The 20,607-nt window shown below is 33.8% G+C and overlaps 1 protein-coding gene across 2 annotated transcripts in view; it reads right to left on the bottom strand.

Annotated features, from left to right (window-relative positions):
- LOC133622687 (voltage-dependent L-type calcium channel subunit alpha-1D-like) overlaps nucleotides 1-20,607 on the bottom strand; it is a 195,977-nt gene that overhangs the window by 2,458 nt on the left and 172,912 nt on the right. For both annotated transcript variants that reach the window (XM_072915911.1, XM_072915910.1), the window contains 8 exons: nucleotides 18,004-18,120; nucleotides 16,087-16,442; nucleotides 11,242-11,268; nucleotides 11,054-11,188; nucleotides 6,887-7,008; nucleotides 3,749-3,864; nucleotides 3,573-3,692; nucleotides 2,708-2,926 (listed from right to left, as the gene is read on the bottom strand). In XM_072915911.1, coding sequence (XP_072772012.1) covers nucleotides 2,708-2,926; nucleotides 3,573-3,692; nucleotides 3,749-3,864; nucleotides 6,887-7,008; nucleotides 11,054-11,188; nucleotides 11,242-11,268; nucleotides 16,087-16,442; nucleotides 18,004-18,120 — 1,212 coding nt within the window. The remainder of the gene's footprint in view (nucleotides 1-2,707; nucleotides 2,927-3,572; nucleotides 3,693-3,748; nucleotides 3,865-6,886; nucleotides 7,009-11,053; nucleotides 11,189-11,241; nucleotides 11,269-16,086; nucleotides 16,443-18,003; nucleotides 18,121-20,607) is intronic.

Raw genomic sequence — 20,607 nt, 5'->3', positions numbered from 1 at the left:
ATCATGTATGATTAATCATACATGATTAATGCCATTATTGTTTGTAATTAATCTGTTTTTTACATGATTAATGCCATTATTGTTTGTGATTAATCTGTTTTTTACATGATTAATGCCATTATTGTTTGTGATTAATCTGTTTTTACATAATTAGTGCCATTATTTTTTTGTGATTAATTTGTTTTTACATGATTAATGCCATTATAGTTTGTGATTAATCAGTGTTTCTACATGATTAATGCCATTATTGTTTGTGATGAATCTATTTTTAAATGATTAATGCCATTATTGTTTGTGATCAATCTGTTTTTACATGATTAATGCCATTTTCCTTTGTGTATAATCTGTTTTTACATTATTAATGCCATTTTTGTTTTTAAATAATTTGTGATTATACATGATTAATGTCATTATTGTTTGTGATGAATCTATTTTTAAATGATTAATGCAATTATTGTTTATGATTAATCTGTTTTTACATAATTAATGCCATTATTGTTAGTGATTAATCTGTTTTTACATGATTAATGCATTATTGTTTTTGAATAATCTGTGTTTGTACATGATTAATGCCATTATTGTTTTTGAATAGTCTGTCTATACATGATTAATGCCATTATTGTTTGTGATTAATATGTGTTTATACATGATTAATGTCATTATTGTTTGTGATTAATCTGTTTTACATGATTAATGCCATTTTTGTTTTTGAATAATCTGTGTTTATACATGATTAATGCCATTATTGTTTGTGATTAATATGTGTTTATACATGATTAATGCCATTATTGTTTGTGATTAATATGTGTTTATACATGATTAATGTCATTATTGTTTGTGATTAATCTATTTTACATGATTAATGCCATTTTTGTTTTTGAATAATCTGTGTTTATACATGATTAATGCCATTATTGTTTGTGATTAATATGTGTTTATACATGATTAATGCCATTATTGTTTGTGATTAATATGTGTTTATACATAATTAATGCCATTATTGTTTGTGATTAATCTGTTTTAACATGATTAATGCCATTATTGTCTGTGATTAATCTGTTTTTACATGATTAATGCCATTATTGTTTTTGAATAATCTGTGTTTGTACATGATTAATGCCATTATTGTTTTTGAATAGTCTGTGTTTATCAGTGACGTGCGGTGAGGTTCATGGCTAGTGAGGCACTGACTTCATCACAGTCAGATTTACAAACATATGAACCCTAAAGAGTATCTTATTCACCATTTGATTGGCAGCAGTTAACGGGTTATGTTTAAAAGCTCATACCAGCATTCTTCCCTGCTTGGCACTCAGCATCAAGGGTTGGAATTGGGGGTTAAATCACCAAAAATGATTCCCGGGCGCGGCGCCGCTGCTGCCCACTGCTCCCCTCACCTCCCAGGGGGTGAACAAGGGATGGGTCAAATGCAGAGGACAAATTTCATTACACCTAGTGTGTGTGTGACAATCATTGGTACTTTAACTTAACTTTAACTTTACACATACAAACTGTAGCACACAAAAAAGCACATTTAATAAAAAAAAACGTTATTATGGTCTTACCTTTACTTATAAGTGTGGGAACAGTGGTGTTCGTGTTGGAGGAGTTGTGAATGAACAAAATATTAAATCTGTGCTGCAGTCTGCAGGTGTACCTAATGTTGTGGCCCTGCGGTCGTTGGCGGCATTGTTGTTTTTGCACTTTTTGGCTTCTTGTTGAGTGACTTTTTTGAGTGGGTTCGGTCTTGCACGTGGAGGGTTTGGGTGTGGGCTTTGGTTGGTGTGGCGCTCCCGTCGGGGGGTGCATTAACCGGCACAAGGAGGCGGGATTACTGTGAGCCTCAGCCAGTGCGTCTTCGCAGCCGTTTTATGATCGCTCAGCACAAGAAATACTTACACACATACAGTTGTTGACAAAATGCACTGTACATTATATATCTCAGCTAACTAAACTATGGAAATGTATAATATAATTCATATAGCAATACGGTCTCACTGCACAGCAGGCCAGCAGTTAGCCGAGTCATTGCGCAATCCATGTTGAGGCACAACGCAGTGACTGGCTGCTGATCACCGCAAGTCTCTTCTCAGTATTTGAACGGCAAATGTGAAAATTCAGCGATTTTGAATAAAAATAATCTAAAACTGGTGAAGTTAAATGGAAAATAACTTTATAGTATAATCACTGGATACATATAACAATTTAATAATTTTTTATTTTTTTTTACATTTTTTTTCTTTCCATGATAGCAGGTGAGGCCCCGCCTCACCTGCCTCCAGTGACTGCACGTCACTGGTGTTTATACATGATTAATGCCAGTATTGTTTGTGATTAATATGTGTTTATACATGATTAATGTCATTATTGTTTGTCATTAATCTGTTTTACATGATTAATGCCATTATTGTTTTTGAATAATCTGTGTTTATACATGATTAATGCCATTATTGTTTTTGGATAGTCTGTGTTTATACATGATTAATGCCATTATTGTTTGTGATTAATATGTGTTTATACATGATTAATGTCATTATTGTTTGTGATTCATATGTTTTACATGACTAATGCCATTATTGTTTGTGATTAATCTGTGTTTAATCTGTTTTATACATGATTAAAGTGAGTATTTTCTGTGATTAATGACCTGAGGCCATGCATTATTGATCAAACAATAATAATAAAAGTGAAAGTGAGGAATGCTCACCGCCTCCACCAGACTGTTGGCGCTGCCTCGCTGCTTCTCCAGGAAGTTTAAGCACTTCTCAGCAGGAAGTGGAAGTTGACAAGGAGAGTGACTGACAACGCTGTCATGTACTTCATGTACCTCATGTACTTCATGTACTTCATGTACTTCTGTGTGCCACAAGCTCTTCGTTATTGATGCTGGCATGTTGCCAACACTGTTAGAATTTTTGGAGTCCACCTGGACAACACACACACACACACACACACACACACACACACACACACACACACACACACACACACACACACACACACAGGATATTATCTTATAAGAGGTAATCGTAGGATAAAGTTTGCATAAAACATTATTTTCTCCAAGATAAAGAGTTTGGAAAACATTGACTTCTTTTCTAATGCAAACTGACTTTTTATACATTTACATCAATAAATACTTCTTAAATATTGTCTTCATTAAATGATATAACTCAGTATAATTGTATTCATATCATGTATTATTTTAATGATGTAACTCAGTATAATTGTATTCATATCATGTATTATTTTAATGATGTCATTCAGTATAATTGTATTCATATCATGTATTATTTTAATGATATAACTCAGTATAATTGTATTCATATCCAAAGACAAAAGAGAAAATCATCTTTGTCCAACATTGTGAGTTGTGTAAAAACTCTGTATGATTTATAGATATCATTTGTGTTGTGTAAAATCTCTGTATGATTTATACATATCATTTGTGTTGTGTAAAAACTCTGTATGATTTATGAATATCATTTGTGTTGTGTAAAGATTCTGTATGATTTATAAATATCATTTATGTTGTGTAAAGACTGTATGATTTATAAACGTCATGTGGGCACCTGTATGAGCGGCGTGTAGCAGGGCGAAGAGTGGCAGGCCAGCGGCGAGGAAGGGGGCGTGGCCCAGGAGAGGGCGGAGCATGTGGGGGACAAACGTTGTAGTCCGGCCACCGCCATCACCTTGACAACAAGCATGTTTCATAAATATTCATATGACGGGTGTTGTTGTTGTTTACCTGTTGCTGCAGCAGCTGCAGTGGAAGTGCTGTGCAGGAAGGAGTGGGCGGAGCTTCTTCATCCTCGCTACTTCGTCGGCGAAGGCACTCGAAACTAAACACTGGTCTGTTGACAGCTGACAGGACACAAACTATCATGCACACTATTTTATTATTCATACCAACCTAGAAAAAAAATACTAATTTACATTCATTTTTATTTTATTATTATTATGCTAAAAATATTTACTAACTTACATTCACCTTTATTCAATTATTTTATTATTATTATATAATTTTTTATTATTCATTTTTATTTTATTATTATTATGCAATAATTATTTCCTAGCTTACATTCACTTTTATTCAATTATTTTATAATTATTATGCTAAGATTATTTACTAACTTACATAATTTTTAATTTAACTATTTAATTATTATGATGCTAGAAATATTTACTAACTTACATTCATTTAAAAAATATTTTATTATTATTATTATTATGCTAAGATTATTTACTAACTTACATTAATTTTTATTCAATTATTTTATTGTTATTATGCTAGAATTATTTACTAATTTACACTCACTTTTATTCAATAATGTTGTTATTATAATGCTAGGAAAGATTTACTAATTTACATATATTTTTATTCGATTATTTTATTATTCTTTCATTCAGTCATTTTACTATTATTGTGCTAGAAATATTTACTAAATTAAATTCATTTTTTATTAAATTATTGTATTATTATGCTAGAATTATTTACTAATTTACATTTGTTTTTATTGTATTATTTTGTTATTATGCTAGAATTATTTATTAATTTAAATTGATTTTTATTAAATTATTTTCTTACTATAATATTATCTACTAACCTAGATTCATTTTTATTCAATTATTGTATTATTACTGTTATGCTAGTCATATTTACTAATTTACATTCACCTTTATTCAATTATTTTATTATTATTATGATAGAATTATTTACTGACTTACACTCATTTTTATTCAATTATTTTATTATTATTATTGTTATACAATAATTATTTACTAACTTACATTCACTTTTATTAAATCATTGTATTATTATTATTATGCTAGAATTATTTACTAACTTACATTAATTTTATTGAACTATTTTATTATTATGATGCTATATTTATTTACGAACTTGGATTCATTTTTATTACGTTATTTTATTATGATTATGTTAGAATTATTTACTAACTTATATTCACTTGTATTCAATTATTTTATCATTATTATGCTATAAATATTAATAAATGACACTCACTTTCATTCAATTATTTTATTATTATTATGCTAGAAATATTTACTAAATTACACTCACTTTTATTCAGTTATTTTATTAATATTATTATGCTACTAATATTTACTAATTTATATTAATTTTTATTAAATGTGTTTATTATTATTATGCTAGAATTATTTACTATTTACTCTATTCTATTCTTTTTGATTAAATGTTCACAAATTATTAAAGTAAGATTATTATGATTAAATATTCATGAGTTATTAAAGTAAGATTATTATGATTAAATGTTCACAAACTTTTAAAGTAAGATTATTATGATTAAATATATTAATGAGTTATTAAAGTAAGATTATTATGATTAAATATTCATGAGTTATTAAAGTAAGATTATTCTGATTAAAAATTCATGAGTTATTAAAGTAAGATTATTATGATTAAATGTCCATGACTTATTAAAGTAAGATTATTATGATTAAATGTTCATGAGTTATTAAAGTAAGATTACTATGATTGAATATTCATGAGTTATTAAAGTAAGATTACTATTATCGAATATTCATGAGTTATTAAAGTAAGATTATTATGATTAAATATTCTCAATTTATTAAAGTAAGATTCATATCATGAGTTATTAAAGTAAGATTATTATGATTAAATGTTCATGAGTTATTAAAGTGAGATTATTATGATTAAATGTTCACAAGTTATTAAAGTAAGATTATTATGATTAAATGTTCATGAGTTATTAAAGTAAGGTTACTATGATTAAATGTTCATAAGTTATTAAAGTAAGATTATTATGATTGAATATTAACAAGTTATTAAAGTACGATTATTATGATTAAATATTCATGAGTTATTAAAGTAAGATTACTATGATTAAATGTTCATGAGTTATTAAAGTAAGATTATTATGATTAGATGTTCACGAGTTATTAAAGTAAGATTGCTATGATTGAATATTCATGAGTTATCAAAGTAAGATTATTATGATTAAATATTCACAAGTTATTTAAGTAAGATTATTATGATTACATGTTCATGAGGTATTAAAGTAAGATTATTACGATTAAATACTCACGAGTTATAAAAGTAAGATTACTATGATTGAATATTCATGAGTTATTAAAGTAAGATTATTATGATTACATGTTCACGAGTTATTAAAGATTATTATGATTAAATATTCATGAGTTATTAAAGTAAAATTACTATGATTGAATATTCACGAGTTATTAAAGTAAGATATTATGATTAAATTTTCACAAGTTATTAAAGTAAGATTATTATGATTAAATGCTAACGAGTTATTAAAGTAAGATTACTATGATTGAATATTCATAATTTATTACTTTTATTCGATTACGATTATTCTGATTAAATATTCACGAGTTATTGAAGATTATTATGATTAAATGTTCATGAGTTATTAAAGTAAGATTACTATGATTGAATATTCATGAGTTATTAAAGTAAGATGATTATGTTTAAATATTCACAAGTTATTAAAGTAGATTATTATGATTGAATATTCATGAGTTTTTAAAGTACATTTATTATAATTAAATTTTCATGAGTTATTAAAGTAAGATTATTATGATTGAACATTCATGAGTTAATAAAGTAAGATTACTATGATTAAATATTCACAAGTTATTAAAGTACGATTATTATGATTAAATGTTCACAAGTTATTAAAGTAAGATTAATATGATTAAATATTGATGAGTTATTAAAGTAAGTTTATTATGATTAAATATTCACAAGTTATTAAAATAAGTTTTATGATTGAATGTTCATGAGTTATTCAAGCACAATTATTATAATTAACAATTCACGATTTATTGAAGTAAGAATATGAAATATGATAAAGGAAACCTTGGGGTGAAGATAGAAACCATCTTCCTCTGCTCTCTTGATGTATAAGCTGCTGGTTGTCATGGTAACTGTCAGACTGCTGCGTCATGCTGGACAGCTTGTCTTCGTTTTTATTGGACAGCCTGCAACAAAACATACTTTAGAGTAGTCCGTGTACAGCTCGTTTACAGGAGAATGGTTAAGTACTGTAGATAATACCATGACTGACTAAGTCATAATAATAACATCAGTAATTATAAGAAAACAACAAGATAAAAACATGACTGACTAAGTCATAATAATAACATCAGTAATTATAACAAAACAACAAGATAAAAACATGACTGACTAAGTCATAATAATAACATCAGTAATTATAACAAAACAACAAGATAAAAACATGACTGACTAAATCATAATAATAACATAATTAATTATAAGAATTCAACAAGATACAAACATGACTGACTAAGTCATAATAATAACATCATTAATTATAAGAAGTCAACAAGATACAAACATGATTGACTAAGTCATAACAATACCATCATTAGTTCTAAGAAGTCAACAAGATACAAACATGACTAACTAAGTCATAATAATAATATCATTAATTATAAGAAGCCAACCAGATACAAACATGACTAAGTCATAATAATAACATCATTAATTATAAGAAGTCAACAAGATAATAACTGACTAATTCGTAATAAAAACATAATTAATTATAAAAAGTCAACAAGATAAAAACATGACTGACTAAGTCATAATAATAACATCATTAATTATAAGAAGTCAATAAGATAAAAACATGACTGACTAAGTCAAAATAATAACATGATTAATTATAAGTCAACAAGATAAAAACATGACTGACTAAGTCATAATAATAACATAATTAATTATAAGAAGTCAACAAGATACAAACATGACTGACTAAGTCATAATAATAACATCATTAATTATAATAAGTCAACAAGATAAAAACTGACTAATTCGTAATAATAACATCATTAATTATAAGAAGTCAACAAGATAAAAACATGACTGACTAAGTCATAACAATAACATCATTAATTATAAGAAGTCAACAAGATAATAGCATGATTGACTAAGTCATATTAATAACAAAAAAAAAATTATAAGAAGTCAACAAGATAATTAAATGATTGACTAAGTCATAATAATAACATCATTAGTTCTAAGATTTCAACAAGATAAAAACATAACTGACTAAGTCATATAATAACATCTTTAATTATAAGACGTCAACAGGATACAAACATGACTGACTAAGTCATAATAATAGCATCATTAGTTCTAAGAAGTCAACAAGATACAAACATGACTGACTAAGTCATAATAAAAGCATCATTAATTATAAGAAGTCAACAAGATAAAAACATGACTGACTAAGTCATAATAATAACATCATTAATCATAAGAAGTCAACAAGATAATAACATGATTAAAGTTAAAAGTTAAAGTACCAATGATTGTCACACACACACTAGGTGTGGCGAGATTATTCTCTGCATTTGACCCATCACCCTTGATCACCCCCTGGGAGGTGAGGGGAGCAGTGGGCAGCAGCGGTGGCCGCGCCCGGGAATCATTTTGGTGATTTAACCCCCAATTCCAACCCTTGATGCTGAGTGCCAAGCAGGGAGGTAATGGGTCCCATTTTTATAGTCTTTGGTATGACTCGGCCGGGATTTGAACTCACAACCTACCGATCTCAGGGCGGACACTCTAACCACTAGGCCACTGAGTAGGTATTGATTGACTAAGTCATAACAATACCATCATTAGTTCTAAGAAGTAAAAAAGATACAAACATGACAGAGTAAATCATAATAATAACATCATTAATTATAAGAAGTCAACAAGATACAAACATGACTGATTAAGTCATAATTATAGCATCATTAATTATAAGAAGTCAACAAGATAATAACATGACTGACTAAGTCATAATAATACCATCATTAGTTCTAAGAAGTCAACAAGATACAAACATGACTGACTAAGTCATAATAATAACATCATTAATTATAAGAAGTCAACAAGATAAAAACTGACTAATTCGTAATAATAACATCATTAATTATAAGAAGTCAACAAGATAAAAACATGACTGACTAAGTCATAACAATAACATCATTAATTATAAGAAGTCAACAAGATAATAGCATGATTGACTAAGTCATATTAATAACAAAAAAAATTATAAGAAGTCAACAAGATAATTAAATGATTGACTAAGTCATAATAATAACATCATTAGTTCTAAGATTTCAACAAGATAAAAACATAACTGACTAAGTCATATAATAACATCTTTAATTATAAGACGTCAACAGGATACAAACATGACTGACTAAGTCATAATAATAGCATCATTAGTTCTAAGAAGTCAACAAGATACAAACATGACTGACTAAGTCATAATAAAAGCATAATTAATTATAAGAAGTCAACAAGATAAAAACATGACTGACTAAGTCATAATAATAACATCATTAATCATAAGAAGTCAACAAGATAATAACATGATTAAAGTTAAAAGTTAAAGTACCAATGATTGTCACACACACACTAGGTGTGGCGAGATTATTCTCTGCATTTGACCCATCACCCTTGATCACCCCCTGGGAGGTGAGGGGAGCAGTGGGCAGCAGCGGTGGCCGCGCCCGGGAATCATTTTGGTGATTTAACCCCCAATTCCAACCCTTGATGCTGAGTGCCAAGCAGGGAGGTAATGGGTCCCATTTTTATAGTCTTTGGTATGACTCGGCCGGGATTTGAACTCACAACCTACCGATCTCAGGGCGGACACTCTAACCACTAGGCCACTGAGTAGGTATTGATTGACTAAGTCATAACAATACCATCATTAGTTCTAAGAAGTAAAAAAGATACAAACATGACAGAGTAAATCATAATAATAACATCATTAATTATAAGAAGTCAACAAGATACAAACATGACTGATTAAGTCATAATTATAGCATCATTAATTATAAGAAGTCAACAAGATAATAACATGACTGACTAAGTCATAATAATACCATCATTAGTTCTAAGAAGTCAACAAGATACAAACATGACTGACTAAGTCATAATAATAACATCATTAATTATAAGAAGTCAACAAGATAAAAACTGACTAATTCGTAATAATAACATCATTAATTATAAGAAGTCAACAAGATAAAAACATGACTGACTAAGTCATAACAATAACATCATTAATTATAAGAAGTCAACAAGATAATAGCATGATTGACTAAGTCATATTAATAACAAAAAAAAAATTATAAGAAGTCAACAAGATAATTAAATGATTGACTAAGTCATAATAATAACATCATTAGTTCTAAGATTTCAACAAGATAAAAACATAACTGACTAAGTCATATAATAACATCTTTAATTATAAGACGTCAACAGGATACAAACATGACTGACTAAGTCATAATAATAGCATCATTAGTTCTAAGAAGTCAACAAGATACAAACATGACTGACTAAGTCATAATAAAAGCATAATTAATTATAAGAAGTCAACAAGATAAAAACATGACTGACTAAGTCATAATAATAACATCATTAATCATAAGAAGTCAACAAGATAATAACATGATTGACTAAGTCATAACAAAAATACCATCATTAGTTCTAAGAAGTAAAAAAGATACAAACATGACAGAGTAAATCATAATAATAACATCATTAATTATAAGAAGTCAACAAGAAACAAACATGACTGATTAAGTCATAATTATAGCATCATTAATTATAAGAAGTCAACAAGATAATAACATGACTGACTAAGTCATAATAATACCATCATTAGTTCTAAGAAGTCAACAAGATACAAAGATGACTGACTAAGTCATAATAATAACATCATTAATTATAAGAAGTCAACAAGATACAAACCTGACTGACTAAGTCATAGTAATAGCATCATTAATTATAAGAAGTCAAGTGTGGTGCTGCTAGCTCCATGGTCTGGTGCATGAGTGCTGACAGAGCTGTAGTCCTTTGAAGGCATTTCTGCCTTTTCCCACTTTCTGTGTCACAGCACGTGTTGGAGTGTTATGGTTCACTAAACCGCAATTCTTAGCAGCACTCATGCACATCAGCAGCACGAGTGCATCATGTGTAGGTCAGATCCTGCACCTGGTGAGTATCTGCTGGTCCCCCTGAGACTCGTCCCCACTGGAGTCGTACTTTGCCCAGTCCTGATCCTCACGGCTGCCTTGGTGCTCCATGTTGGCGTAGCGGCCCCTAGTCACCTCTGACCTGTCAGAAACACTGATAGCACATGATTATTATTATTATGATAATATGATGATGATGTCATGTACCTGATGTACGCCTCATAGCAGCGCCTCCTGCTGACCAGAGCAGAAGAAATGATGAGATATGAAGTCCATGGATACAAATGACAATTGATGAATTATATATATATATATATATATATATATATATATACATATATATATATATATATATATATATATATATATATATATATATATATATATATATATATATATATATATATATATATGTCTTAATAAGGTTATCCAAAAAATAGTGCTCGATACCGTAGTAGAGCGCAATATATGTATGTGTGGGAAAAAAATCACAAGACTACTTCATCTCTACAGGCCTGTTTCATGAGGGGTTCCCTCAATCATCAGGAGATTTTAATGGGAGCATTCACATACCATGGTTTATATAGGGCACAGAGTGGGTGGGTACAGGCTGGCGTAGGGGCGTGGTGATTGGCTCATGTGTTACCTAGGAGGTGTTTCCGTCTGTGGCGGCATGCTGATACAATTTCGCTGCGCTTGTTGAGGGATGACAGGTCTGGACGGTATATAATAAACAGTTTCTCTTTCAAGCATAGGTTGCATCTTTTATTACCACTATTGTAAGGTGTGCTGGATGCAAGAATTTGCCATGTTATTGAATATTCAACATTATTGTCTTTGAGGTCCCAAATGTGTCTGCTGAGTTCTGTGGTATTCCGCAGGTTTTGGTTCCTGAAAGAAGCCTTGTGATTGTTCCATCTGGTTTTAAACTCTCCCTCGGTTAATCCTACATATGTGTCGGATGTGTTAATGTCCTTGCGTGTTACCTTAGATTGGTAAACAACTGATGTTTGTAAGCACCCCCCGTTGAGAGGGCAATCAGGTTTCTTGCGGCAGTTGCAGCCTTTGTTGGTTTTGGGGTCGCTGTGTCCGGGGGTCGACGGCTCATATGCAATTGTTTTGTTGTGGTTTGAGATAATTTGTCGTATATTGTTCATACAGCTGTAGCTCAATTTAATGTTGTTCTTGTTGAATACTTTTCTTAGGGTGTTGCCTTTGGGAAAGTGTTTGTCAATCAGAGTGAGGAATTTGTGGCCAATGTTAGTTGAGACGTTTTTGCTGTATGGGGGGTTGTACCAGATGATGTTGTTTCGTTTTCTGTTCTTTTTTGGTTGGTTTCCTGGCGTGGGTTCATAGGTGAGGGTGAAATTGTATCCGATTTCATCAAGGGCTTTTTGGTACGGGGGGGTTGCTTGGTCAAATTCAGCTTTGCTAGATGACAGCATCGATAGCCTTTTATTAATTCCGGTAGGTATTCTTTTCGTGGTGGTGGGTGGGTGGTTGCTGTCATGGTGCACGTATTGGAGTGTTGTGTTGGATTTTGTGAATGGTTGGTAGCTGTTATTTCTCAGGTTGAAAGTGACCTCGAGGAAGTTGACGGTTTGCTTGTTGGCTTCGATCGTGATCCGTAGGCCGTTCTCTTTGAAAATTTGGCATATGCGCTTCTTGGTATTCTCGCTGCTCCTTGGCGAGGCGCGACACACTGCCAGTCCGTCATCACGGTAAATACCAAGGTTCAGGTTGAGGCTAGCAAGCTAGGAGAGGAGGAAACTCCCAACGAGTTCACACGTTTCTGCTCCGTCAAAACTTCCCATAGTGACGTCAAATGTTGAATTGTTCTTTTTTTGCCATGGTGTACTGTTGTGGATGAGTATGGAGTTTTTTGCGTGGATGATGATGTTTCTTTCGTTGCCAGAGATTGAGTCGTAGTCTGAGGCGAAGTCTAGTGCTTGAGTCAGTAGGTCTTGCGTGATGGAAGGGTAAAATTCTTCGATATCGAAGGAGATAAAGTTGTGCTGTTGTTTGTCTTGGATGTTGTTGAACCATTTGATTACTGCTGCTGTATTTCTCCATTGGTTGAGTGGTGTATTGTCCTTGATTTTTGTGTTGACTCTGTCCAGGATTATTTTGCTGATTTTTCCTATTTCAGATTTAGTTGGGTTTATTAGTCGGCATGTTGGGTTATTTGCGAAGTTGGGTTTGTGGTCCTTCAATGTGATGAAGGCTTCCTTGTTGGCTGTGGCGTCCACCCTGTCCTCAATGTCCAGTTCAGCCGCGATCCTTTTATTTTCCAGGTGGATGTTCTGTAAAGTGTTGGGTTGTGCTTTTTTGTATGACAAAAAAGCACAACCCAACACTTTACAGAACATCCACCTGGAAAATAAAAGGTTGTGCTTTTTTGTATGACAAAAAAAGCACAACTTTATCCACTCCCAGTGCCACCCACACTGCTTTAAATGTAATTTAGATATTGGGTTTCACAATGTAAAGCGCTTTGAGTCACTCGAGAAAAAGCGCCATATAAATGTAATTCACTTCACTTCAATTCACTTCAACCCATCTACTGTCTGTGAGACGAGCCCACAGGGCAGCCTTTAGCGAGTGATGAAACCTTTCACAGAGCCCGTTTGCTTGAGGGTGATAAGCAGTAGTGCGAGGAAGCTGTACTCCCAGTCCTACAGCCATTGCGTTCCACAGCTCTGAAGTGAACTGAGCTCCCCTGTCTAAGGTCAGGTCAGACGGTGTGCCAAACCGTGTGACCCAGTTGAAAATAAAAGCCTGAGCAATCTTGTCCGTTGTTGTGGATGAGACTGTAACAACCTACGGCCATCTGGTCGTTCTGGCCACCACAGTGAGGAGATGAGTGCACCCACGAGATGAGGGCAGTTGACCCATCAGGTCCACATGCACATGGTCGAACCGCCGATCCGGCACTTGGTAGGTTTCCAGCGGTGCCCTGATGTGCCGGTGGACCTTGGCCCACTGGCACGACACACACATGCGGCTGCCCACCCCCAAACATCCTTCCGCATGCCTGGCCGGACAAATTTGGTGCTAACCTGCCTCACAGATACCTTCACGCCGGGGTGAGAGAGAGCATGCACAGCGCCAAACACCTGCCAGCTGTAGGAACCATCGGACGAGGTGGACCAGTAGAAATGTCACAGAGCAATGTGGAACCAATGCCATGGCAGGGAACATCCACAAACTGCAAACCGGTTACCGCTGTGCTCCAGGCTTGAAGATCTGGATCCTTGCTCTGGTCCGCTCTGACCCAGGTGTACAGCACTGACAAGCACCCATGACAGACAGTCCGCTACTCCATTGTGCTTTCCGGCCACATGCCTAATTTTCGTGGTGAACTCTGACATGGATGCAAGTTGGCGTTGCTGGCGGGCAGACCAGGGGTCTGAAGTTTTAGCCATGGCAAAATCCCCAGTCTCTCCATAGTGGCAAATTACTGCCGTGCCAGGGCCAGTTTAGAAGAGTCAAGCTGCCATGCTCGGGCGAAAACAGACTGGCCCACTGTAGGGATCAAGGGCTCCACCCCATGCTTTGCAACCACTGTCAAAAACGTCGGTACAGTCAGTTCTGTAAACCCTGCAAGAAGCCGTTGAAAAAACATCCCCCACAGCGAGCGTGTTGGTGAGGGCCACAGGCTCCGGCCCCCCCAGTGTGTCTGAAATAGTGGAGAAAGTGACAGAGTCAATTAAATGGCCAATCGAGACGTCCACCAACAGTCTATTTGCACACAAAAAGACTGCCCCCAGAATAGGTATGGCCACAGACGCAATAACGAAGTCCCAGTTCAGAAAATAAAAAAGTCACTGACCTGGTGCCGAAAGTGCGGATGCTGGTTCCATTGGCGGCACTCAGCGGGGGCCCGTGGCCATCTTTCAGTGCATCCGCAGCTGATGCAGGCAGGATACTCTGCTGGGCGCCCGAGTCCACCAGCCAGCGGCGGCCCGACAATCCGTCGGTAACAAACAGCAGCTTATCCGCCCTGCCCGTGCTCACGGCTGCCACTGAGCACCGGCCCTGGCCAGGCGGTTTCGCAGCGCTTTGCCTTAGTCCCAAAATGGCGGTGGTAAATGCATAACCCCGCCTCCCTGCGGCGACGGTCGGACACTGCAGCCACAGGGCAAGCATCATGCTCCTCAGGTGCATTCCAGGTCGGTGCAGGCAGCAGGGCTTGAACGCTGAACTGGCGAGCAGCTAGAAGAATCCTGTCTGCCTTCTCAGTCAGACCTCGGTAATCTTTCGTGGTGACGAAAGGCGAGATGGTGAGCGTTGTGCGTACCGGAGGCGATAGCTGACGGAGAAACAGCTGCACGAACAGGAACGATGCATCCCCGTAACCGAGCAATGTGAGCATGTTCTCCATTAGCTCGGTAGACTTGCTGTCTCCCAGGCCGTTGAGAGACAAGAGGCGGTCAGGTCGCTTGGCGTCGGACAGCTGGTACAGCCGCAGCAATAAAGTCTTTAACGCACTGTACTTGTCTGCTGCCGGAGGATCCCTCAGCACGCCCATAACTCTCCACGTCGTTTGAGCGTCCAGAGCAGTGACAACATGGTGGTACTTGCTGTTATCCCCCGAAGTCGAAACTGGGCTTCCACATGCCGGAACCAGGACTCAGGATCGTGCTGCCAAAACTCCGGGAGTTTCACTGTTGCTGTAAAAACAGCGGGAGCCACAACTGGCTGTTGTAATGGCGCCGAGCCTTCAGGTACAACGAGACCGGCAGCACTAAACATGCCCGCGATCAGAAGGTTGCGTTTTCGGTGAGTTTATTCTTAAACTTATTTCTACAACAATCATTTTCCCGGAAGTGTGTCCCCTTTTAACTGGTCACATCCCACCTATCCACCAATCCCCAATCTGGTGGCGAGAACAATTAGTGCACTACTACAAGGGTATGATAAAGTGTAGTGTGTGTGTGATAAAGTGTAGTGTAGTATGTGATAAAGTGTAGTGTGTGATGAAGTGTAGCACGTGATGAAGTGTAGCGTGTGATAAAGTGTGGTGTGTGTGAGATGAAGTGTAGTGTGTACCTGACGGAGAGTGACTTCCAGGGTTTGGACATGGGTGAGGGCGTCCTGTGCTGCCAGAGAGGCACGTTGGTGTTGTTGAAGTTGGCGTTGTTGAAGTTGGCGTTGGAGAGCACGGGCGACGAAGAGTCATCTGGCGAATGATGATGAGGATGATGAGGAAGATTAGACCAGTTGGTCTTTGTTTCCCCACTTCTGGCACCGTCCCCCAGGCCTGTGTGGGCGGGGCCTGTTGTTGAATGATGGGAGGAAAAGGGGAGGATCTGAAGAGGACGCTGGGTGACTGTGGTCAAGTGGGCGGAGCCTGGCGTGGTGGCACTGACGTAGTTGACGTGGTTACCAAACATGGCGCCGTTTTGCTGCAGGGTGACAGTTTGTGATTGATCCATTTTAATTTGAAAATATTCAATCATTTATGGCTTAAATGAACTTATTTATTACTCATCATAAATATACATCTATGCTGAATAGTAATACACCATAATATGAATATTATTTATTATTATTCATAAATATACATCTATGCTGAATAATAGTATACCATAATATGAATATTATTTATTATTATTCATAAATATACATCTATGCTGAATAATAATATACCATAATATGAATATTATTTATTATTATTCATAAATATACATCTATGATGAATAGTAATATACCATAATATGAATATTATGTATTACTAATCATAAATATACATCAATGATGAATAGTAATACACCATAATATGAATATTATGCATTACTAATCATTAATATACATCTATGATGAAAAATAATATACCATAATATGAATATGATTTATTATTCAACATAAATATACATGTATGATGAATAGTAATATACCATAATATGAATATTATGCATTACTAATCATAAATATACATCTATGATGAAAAATAATACACCATAATATGAATATTATTTATTATTCAACATAAATATACATCTATGATGAATAATAATATACCATTATGTGAATATTATGTATTATTCATCATAAATATACATCTATGATTAGGGATGTCCGATAATGGCTTTTTGCCGATATCCGATATTCCGATATTGTCCAACTCTTAATTACCGATATCGATATCAACCGATACCGATATATACAGTCATGGCATTAACACATTATTCTGCCTAATTTGGGCAACCAGGTATGGTGAAGATAAGGTTCTTTTTTTTTTTTATTTATAAAATAAGATAAATAAAATAAAAACATTTTCTTGAATAAAAAAGAAAATAAAACAATATAAAAACAGTTACGTAGAAACTAGTAATTAATGAAAATGAGTAAAATTAACTGTTAAAGGTTAGTACTATTAGTGGACCAGCAGCACGCACAATCATGTGTGCTTACTGACTGTATCCCTTGCAGACTGTATTGATCTATATTGATATATAATGTAGGAACCAGAATATTAATAACAGAAAGAAACAACCCTTTTGTGCGAATGAGTGTGAATGAGTGTAAATGGGGGAGGGAGGTTTTTTGGGTTGGTGCACTAATTGTAAGTGCATCTTGTGTTTTTATGTTGATTTAATAAAAAAAAAAACGATACCGATAATTTCCGATATTACATTTTAAAGCATTTATCGGCCGATAATATCGGCAGGCCGATATTATCGGACATCTCTATCTATGATGAATACTATTGTACCATTATGTGAATATTATGTATTACTAATCATAAATATACATTCAATGATGAATAATATTGTACCATTATATGAATATTATGTATTGCTAATCATAAATATACATCTATGATAAAAAATAATATACCATAATATGAATTTTATTATTCATCATAAATATACATCTATGATGAACAATAATATACCATTACATGAATAATATTTATTATTCATCATAAATATACATCTATGATTAATAATATGAATATCATACCCTAAAACTTCCCTCCTCTTCCTCTTCCATCAGGTCTACAAGCCACGCCTCCTGCAAGTCACATGATATGGCTCGACGAATCTCAGGTCCGATGTCATGCAGCGTACGCAGGCCAGCCTGTCAAATATTATATATCAATAATTACATATAACTTTGTCAAATATTATATAGCATTAATAATGTACACCCTGTTAAATATTATCTATCAACAATATTATATAACTCTCTCATATATTATATATCAAAAATAATATACACCCTGTCAAATATCATATATCAATAATAACATATAACTTTGTCAAATATTATGTATCAATACTAACATACTACTCTCTCAAATATTATATATCAATAATAATATATGACCCTGTTAAATATTATATATCAATAATAATATATAAACATTTCAAATATAATATGCTGTATCAATATCAATATATAACCCTGTTAAATATTATATATCAATAATAATATATAACCATCTCAAATATTATATATCAATATCAATATATAACCCTGTCAAACATTATATATCAATAATAATATATAACCCTCTCAAATATTATATATCAATATCAATATATAAACCTGTCGAATGTTGAATATCAATATCAATATAAAACCCTGTCAAACAATATATAACAATAATAATATACAACCCTCTCAAATATTATATATCAATATCAATATATAAACCTGTCAAATATTATATATCAATATCAATATATAACCCTGTCAAATGTTATATATCAATATAAATATATAACCCTGTCAAATATTATATATCAATAATACCATATTCTATGTCAAATATTATACATCAATAATAATATACACCCTGTCAATTGTATATTAATAATAATAATATATACACAGTCAAATATTGTATGTCAATAATAATATATAACCCTGTAAAACATCATATATCAAAAATAATATATAACCCTCTCAAATATTATATATCAATAACATATTGTACAAACAGTACACACAATTACTGTACATACAATACACACAAATACTGTACATACAGTACACACAAATACTGTACATACAGTACACACAAATACTGTACATACAGTACATAACATACTGTACATACAGTACATGCAAATACTGTACAGGTAAAAGCCAGTAAATTAGAATATTTTGAAAAACTTGATTTATTTCAGTAATTGCATTCAAAAGGTGTAACTTGTACATTATATTTATTCATTGCACACAGACTGATGCATTCAAATGTTTATTTCATTTAATTTTGATGATTTGAAGTGGCAACAAATGAAAATCCAAAATTCCGTGTGTCACAAAATTAGAATATTACTTAAGGCTAATACAAAAAAGGGATTTTTAGAAATGTTGGCCAACTGAAAAGTATGAAAATGAAAAATATGAGCATGTACAATACTCAATACTTGGTTGGAGCTCCTTTTGCCTCAATTACTGCGTTAATGCGGCGTGGCATGGAGTCGATGAGTTTCTGGCACTGCTCAGTGCGTTTCCACCATCACTGATGGTGGAAACTTTACACTAGACTTCAGGCAACGTGGATCCTGTGCCTCTCCTGTCTTCCTCCAGACTCTGGGACCTCGATTTCCAAAGGAAATGCAAAATTTGCATGGTTGGGTGATGGTTTGGGGTGCCATGTCATCTGCTGGTGTCGGTCCACTCTGTTTCCTGAGATCCAGGGTCAACGCAGCCGTCTACCAGCAAGTTTTAGAGCACTTCATGCTTCCTGCTGCTGACCTGCTCTATGGAGATGGAGATTTCAAGTTCCAACAGGATTTGGCGCCTGCACACAGCGCAAAATCTACCCGTGCCTGGTTTACGGACCATGGTATTTCTGTTCTAAATTGGCCCGCCAACTCCCCTGACCTTAGCCCCATAGAAAATCTGTGGGGTATTGTGAAGAGGAAGATGCAGAATGCCAGACCCAAAAACGCAGAAGAGTTGAAGGCCACTATCAGAGCAACCTGGGCTCTCATAACACCTGAGCAGTGCCAGAAACTCATCGACTCCATGCCACGCCGCATTAACGCAGTAATTGAGGCAAAAGGAGCTCCAACCAAGTATTGAGTATTGTACATGCTCATATTTTTCATTTTCATACTTTTCAGTTGGCCAACATTTCTAAAAATCCCTTTTTTGTATTAGCCTTAAGTAATATTCTAATTTTGTGACACACGGAATTTTGGATTTTCATTTGTTGCCACTTCAAATCATCAAAATTAAATGAAATAAACATTTGAATGCATCAGTCTGTGTGCAATGAATAAATATAATGTACAAGTTACACCTTTTGAATGCAATTACTGAAATTAATCAAGTTTTTCAAAATATTCTAATTTACTGGCTTTTACCTGTATATACCTTTTACCTGTATATACAGTACATATAAATACTGTATATACAGTACACGTAAATACTGTACATAGAGTAAGTGCAAATACTATACATTCAGTACATGCAAATACTGTACATAGATTACAAGCAAATACTGTACATACAGTACATACAAATACTGTACATATAGTACACGCAAATACTGTACATACAGTACATACAAATACTGTATTACAAATGCTGCACCTACAGTACATACAA

The sequence above is a fragment of the Nerophis lumbriciformis genome, linkage group LG23 (genome assembly GCF_033978685.3).
Source record: "Nerophis lumbriciformis linkage group LG23, RoL_Nlum_v2.1, whole genome shotgun sequence".
NCBI lineage: Eukaryota > Metazoa > Chordata > Actinopteri > Syngnathiformes > Syngnathidae > Nerophis > Nerophis lumbriciformis.
Note: the sequence above shows the minus strand (reverse complement) of the source record. Positions and strands in the feature narration are given on the sequence as shown.